Genomic DNA, 6,366 nt, shown 5'->3' on the forward strand with positions numbered 1-6,366 from the left:
TCTCTGCCACTGTAAAACCCACGTACTCTAATTTCTTAGAAAATGGAGGTGGAAAAATGAAGAGAAGGTAAACATAGGCTCAGAATGAATATGGGGAATCAGGGCCCTTACTGAACTTCTAGTGGACTTGCTTCTTTCTTAACAGCTTCACTACCCAGTTATGATCTGGAAAGTAATTTCTCATCTTCTGTTTAAGGCTCATGGAAGTCAGTGCCAGAGCAACTTTGTCAGGGAAGAAGGGGAAATATTTCTGGGAAGCAGGGCAGGATTGGTAGAGAACCTGCTGCAATCCTGAGATATTCAGGGATATCTGACTAATAAAATCACATTATTGGGATAAAAGCACTCACTGCATTGTCATCTTTGGGAACAATACATTTTCACAGGCAGCCTTTTTTTACTCTAGTTGCTATTCAGCTAGACACTTGCTCTTATGAAATACTGCAGGTGAAGAAAACTCATATGGGGACAGAAAGGAGGCAGCTGGGAGCACTGGAGCCCTGCCACACTCCTCCATATTCTGGTTGGAGATCCCAGGGCTGGCATATGGTGCAGGAGGTGGAGGTTGAAGCTTTCTGCCATTTGGGAGTTTCCCTCTATTTGCCTGCTGATGTAGTTTAGGCAGAATGTAGGTGACACAAAAAGTCATTCAGAGTTCTTGTTTCAAATGTAATGACTCTCATTGGTTTTTTTCCCACACTGCCTATATAAATAATTAAAAAAATAATCTAGATAATAGCGCAAGCAATTTCAAACTCTCAAAAGCAGGAATAGTGGCAAGGGACCAGCACTTTAGGACATAAAACCACAGAAAACTGAATCATCACACCTGTTCTGGCATGTTTATAGGAAGAAGTCTGAGTTGCCATAAGACAAGTATGGACTGGTTTGGGGCAAGTGAAATTTTGGGTTCCATTCTCCTACAGGAGCAGAACCCTAAAAACAAGCTTTACTCACTGTTACCCCTGTGCAACCTGTAATGATCCTCCATAGAGGTTTTCACGAATCTTGAGCCACTCTGTTGAAATTGACATTTTTAGATGTAATCACATTTGCCTTTGACTGCCAGATAGATTGCTGGTCCCTGTGGGAAAGAGAGAGGATGTTTCCTGGAGCTGGTTATGGTCCCGACCTTCGAGGGGCCGGCCTTGCCTTATCAGTGGTGTCACCGGGAGCTGTCAGGGCACAGAGCCACTGGAGATGGGGCAGGGAAGATGTGTCCTCTGCTCCTCTCGGGGTTCAGGAGCCACTGGAGATGGGGGAGAGGAGATGTGTCCCCTGCCTGTGCTGCCCCGTGCTCCTCTCGGGGCTCAGGAGGTGGCTGCAGGCACTGTGCCTTTCTGTGGGGCTCCTGCAGCAGTGCCTCCAGGCAGCCAGAGCATGAGAGCTGCCAGGACACTTCCCCGGCCCTCCCATGGCCTTTAGCAGTCTTTGGAGCTAGTTCAAGTAACACAGGAGAGGAGCACTGTGTTGTTTTGCCAAACAAGAGATTAAATGGAGCCAAAGGTGAAGAAACACTGCTGCACAAACAGCGCCGGGGAGCGTTTCTGCCACACGGCCAGCCGAGAGCAGCCCTGGCTCTGCTGCCTTGGTCGGAGCTCGACTGAGATCAGAACTGCTGTGCCTGCGCTGGGTACCCAGCGACTGAGGGGGCGCTTCCAGGCTGGGATGAGCCCTTGCGGAGATTTCGTGCCGGCAATGGAGGACGGGGCTCGCTGCGCTGCACAAATGCCTTTCCCGGGCACTGCCTTCCAACCCCCCGAAGCAAAAGCCCAAGGCTGGAAGCGCAGGGAGGCTGCAGGGACAGCTGACAATGTCCCGCGGCCGTGGGGCCTTTCTCCCCGGACCTTTCCGCGTGGCAGCGGCCGTGAGCAGGCGAGGAGCCCCTGCGGGCCCGGCCTCCCGCAGCAGGCAGCGCGGCGCTGCTCCCCTCGGGCCGCCCCGGGGCCCTCCCCGCGCCGCCGGCCGCGGCACAGCCTCCCCGCCGCCTTGGCCCCCCGCTCCCGCCGCGGCCGGGGGGCAGCATCGCTCCGGGGCCCTTCCAGCCCAGCCCAGCCCAGCCCTGCGTACCCGAGCAGTGACCGCCCTGCCTCGGCGGCTGAGCGCAGCCGCTCCCGCTCGGGCGCTGCGCAGAGGCGGCCCCGGGGCCGCGGCGCGGGCGGAGCAGGCGGGCCGGGCCGGGGGGCCGGGCCTGTCCCCGCGGCGGCCCCGGGGCTCTCCTGCCCGCGGCGCGGAGCTCGGGCAGGGCCTGCCCGGCGGCCGGGGCCGCGCTGAGCCCGGGCTTGGGGCCGCGCCGAGCCGACGGCGGGATGGCCTTGGTGCCCTACGAGGAGGGAGGCGGCTGGACAGCGCGGCAGCTGCACAGCCCTTGGGCCACCTTCCACTTCGCCAGCCGCACCATCCGCCTCCAGCAGGACTGGCGGCGCCTGGGGGTGGCGGCCGTGGTCTGGGACGCGGTAGGTGTTCATGGCAAGCGCAGCCTTTCCGCTCTTCGTGGCTTCCCGTGGCTCTTGCCGAGCTTTCAGATTCACCGTAGAAAATTATTTACCGTAGAATTGTAAAGGGAAGGCTTTTAATTTTTTTTTTTTTTATGTTAGGATAGAACATGTTAAACTGTGCTTTACTTTTCCCTCTTCCCCCATAAGAGATCCTGCAGGAATGCAAGAGAGATGCACCACCCAACCCCTGCATAGCCAGTGCCCAATACAGGAAATATCCCGGATAACTCTCACCTCTTTCTTTACAGTGGCTGGTGATGTTAGCTTGGCACCTTTCAGAGCACAGTATAGATCCCACTGCTTGTAGCCTCAAGCAGGGCTGCTGATAGACTTTATCTTGGGGATAAGAACCGTCCAAAACACAGGGGTTTGTGGTGGATCCAAGGCCACAGCACAGTTGCTCACAGCATCACTGCAGGAATCCAAGGGCTTCCCATCGGGGTGGATTTCAGTCCACACACAGATTGCACTTTTACCTCTAGTTTAAAAGCAGAAGTGTAGCATTTTTAGAAAACTTCCCAAATGAATTGGTGTACCGGGTTGCTGATCTTTCTGGACACCAGCTTTGACAGAACTTGCTGTAGGGGAGATCCTTCTCAAGATCTATATAACATATAACATGCTGTATACAACCAGCTAGAAGTGTCATTAGTTTACTTTCCCTGTGTTCTTTCTGATGGCATACCAGTGTTGTGCAGAAACCTTTTGAAATATCATACAAGCTACTATGAAACCTTATTCTGGACTTTTGCATTACTGGGTTCATTTGCTAGTATTTGACAAGCCCTCAAACTTCCTTTGAGGAAATTTTTTCCAGATACAATAATTGTATCCTTTCCAATACAACTTTTCCTTTCCAAATACAACTCTTTCTACCTCCTGTTATGTTTGGGGATTCATGGAGCATTTACCACATCCAAGCTGTAACCTCTGTGGCTCTTTTTTCCTTTTGCCAGTAGGAGTCTTCCATAAAACTCTATTAAAAAACTTCCATAAAGCATGAAAAGACTCCGGGTGCACCCAGGAGGTGGAGAAGTGCTGAACAAAGTTTGCTGCAGACCTGAAGCACCTGACCCTTCACATAACCTTCTCTCTCAGGTTAAACCAGAAACCCTGTGCCTAATCGCCCTTCTCTCTTGGCTTAGGCTGTTATTCTGTGTGCTTATCTGGAGATGGAAGGCATTGATCTCAGGGATCGGTCTGTGATTGAGCTGGGAGCTGGAACTGGATTGCTGGGAATAGTGGTCACGTTACTAGGTAAGGGCTTTTTTGTTGTCTCTTTTAAAGCATATCACAACTGTAGTACAACTAGCTCTTTTACATGTACATGCCTGGTGTAGAAGTGAGCACCAAAGCTGCACGTGTGAGCTGTGATGGTTCACTGAGTCATCTTCCTTCCTTGTTAGATTCAGAGCCTGCTGGGTATTTGTTGTAGCGATGGTGCCCCTGCAGTTTACTTTGTGGCGGGAGCCTGTTGAGGCTGCCGCCTGTTGCCATGGCAGGCAGCTCAGCAGCATTCAGCTCTGCAGCTATTCTCCCCAGGGACAAGAGCTGTGCTTCCCCTCTTCCCCTTGTCCTCCCATGCAGATAAAGCTACAGGCAGAAACCACTCTCCGAGCTTGCATAAGCCTTTCATTAGCCTGTCTTGCACACAGGGCATGGAGAAATGAAGTGATTTGCTGCTGATCTGTCTGTGGATGAAGCAGGAACTGGGTACTATGTTAAATTTGTGCAATCTTTCCCAGGTTAACTTTGTAATTCAAAGCTCTAGTGGCTGTGAAAGGTGCCTATTGAAATCATAGAAACAAAACAGTTTGACAAAACACAGTCATGCCATGAAAAATCATACAGGCATAACTTTTGTCTGACCTATGAAAGACGCTCTCTAGCTGCCTCTCTCCTACAGAAAAATATGGAATTGGAGCAGGTTAATTGTAACACCCCCTGTAATTTATTCTTTTGTCGCATATAGAAAGGCCAAAAGTAACTCCTTGACTTTCATGCATTAAGAAAAAGCACCAGAAAATATGTTTTTTTCCCTACCCAACTTAATCTTCACGTAGAATACACTTTATATTCTTAAGTGACTGATGAAGGGTAGGATGTCTCTAGACAGGGGGGTTTAGCTTATTTTGTTCTTTTATTTGTTTGTTTTTAATCAGGCAGCTCAGGGGAGCTGTTAATGTTTAACAGGACCTAAGGAGCCTGCTGGAGTTAAGCATTGTATTCCACATGCTGCATTGAGGGATGTGGATTGTGCGTGTGAGCCATGCCCTCCTGTCCCCTTAGGTGCCCAAGTTACCATCACAGACAGAGCAGCTGCACTGGAGCTCCTGGAGTCAAACGTGCAGGCAAACTTACCCCCTGAACTCCGTCCCAGAGCGGTGGTGAAGGAGCTGACGTGGGGAAAAGACCTGGATAACTTCTCTCCAGGAGCATTTGACTTAATCCTGGGTGCAGACATTGTTTACCTGGAAGAAACATTTGCAGAACTGCTGCAGACACTGGAGCACCTGTGCTCGGAGCAGACAGTGATTCTCCTCTCCTGCCGCATCCGCTATGAGCGCGACCTCAAGTTCTTGAGGATGCTGAGAGAGCGTTTCTCTGTGTCTGAGGTCCACTATGATTCCAGCAAGGATGTTCATATCTACAAAGCACAGAGGGGTAGTCGCAAGGATGACTTGTGACTCTCTGCTTTGTTAATAAGCCACTGATGCTGTTCAATTCTCCCCTTTGTTTCTACTCAATACACTTGTTCCTAAGCATGAAGTTGCAGTTGTGTTATTTCACTGGCTTCTTGTTCTGATAGTCTTGTCTGATCGCTGGGTCTGATACAGCAAGGATTGTACTTCTGTTCTGCATATTGAATCTCTGCTTCATATCTGAATAGAGTCATATCCAACATCAAAATTGTTATATCAAAAGGTCTTTTGTCTGAAATCAAACGACATTTAACTTCTGGGGGAAACTTAAAGAGATTACAATTGTTTTTTTTCCCTTTATCGCTTCCTTAACTCTAGAAAAGTAGGAGAGTAGGATGAAATAAAAGTAGGACGAAATAAAAGCTAATGCTCCAGCTCTAAGTGCTTTAACTCTTCAGGACTTCTGCATCTTAGAAGTCGTGGTAAAAGAAACCACTTAAAAGGCAAAAAGAACCAAAGGCAGATGCTATAAAGTTGTTCTTTTGCTGTCACTGCTGCGTTGAGGAGGCACAGTGAAACAAAGACCAAAATCTGGAGGGGCCTTGGGAACAGGGGTTGCCAAGTAAGCCAGCTTAAAAATCAGTGTTATTTTAACCTGATGTGCAAGTGAGTGGGCTACACCTGCAGTACTGAAGCAGTTGTGGTTTCTGAGTTGTCCCTAACAAGTCTGCCTCATACAGATCAAGGCTCCTTGGAGGAGATACATGTGCACATGTGCCGCTGGGAAAGTGCAACAAGGAAACTCAAGCTGTTCTTAAAATATCAAATCAGCCCTTGACTCTCAAAGTATCACTAGGTAATGTTCTACTTTGTGCCTTTGTTTGTGCTCCCTCTGTCTCTGAGGGCTGTTACTTAGGGCAGGAGGGTGCTCTGTAAAGTCTTTGCAGCAGGGGAAGTACTTACTCTTGAATTACTTGGGACCTTGGGGCAGTGTCTAGGTTTCAGAGTGCTTTCAGTGCACAGTGGTAGTTAAGACACTGCTCCAAGTAACAGATTTCATGCCTTGAGCTTGTAAAACACATCTGTGTGTTTATCCCACAAGATCTGGGAATCCATCTCACACCAGCAGCAGACTTCCTTCTCTTTCTAGTGGTGGAAGAATGAAATTGATGAAAACAATGGCTAACAGAAGACAGCTACACCTCTAAACGCAGGAATTGCTTTAG

At 49.5% G+C, this 6,366-nt stretch overlaps 1 protein-coding gene across 2 annotated transcripts; it reads left to right on the forward strand.

Moving 5' to 3' along the window:
- The first annotated feature begins 1,571 nt into the window (after nucleotides 1-1,571).
- Nucleotides 1,572-5,267, forward strand: METTL21A (methyltransferase 21A, HSPA lysine). Of its 2 annotated transcripts, none has more exons than XM_071434701.1 (3): nucleotides 1,572-2,456; nucleotides 3,644-3,755; nucleotides 4,661-4,798. In XM_071434701.1, the coding sequence occupies exons 1-3, from the start codon at nucleotides 2,310-2,312 to the stop codon at nucleotides 4,696-4,698; spliced, it is 297 nt and encodes a 98-aa protein (XP_071290802.1). In that variant the 5' UTR covers nucleotides 1,572-2,309; the 3' UTR covers nucleotides 4,699-4,798. The 2 variants fall into 2 exon arrangements, with proteins under 2 accessions (XP_071290802.1, XP_071290801.1); XM_071434700.1 differs by having other exon boundaries at nucleotides 1,600-2,456; nucleotides 4,788-5,267.
- The last annotated feature ends 1,099 nt before the right edge of the window (nucleotides 5,268-6,366 follow it).

The sequence above is a fragment of the Agelaius tricolor genome, unplaced genomic scaffold (assembly GCF_023055355.1).
Source record: "Agelaius tricolor isolate 1412-34295 unplaced genomic scaffold, bAgeTri1.0.p SCAF_10, whole genome shotgun sequence".
Classification (NCBI taxonomy): Eukaryota; Metazoa; Chordata; class Aves; order Passeriformes; family Icteridae; genus Agelaius; species Agelaius tricolor.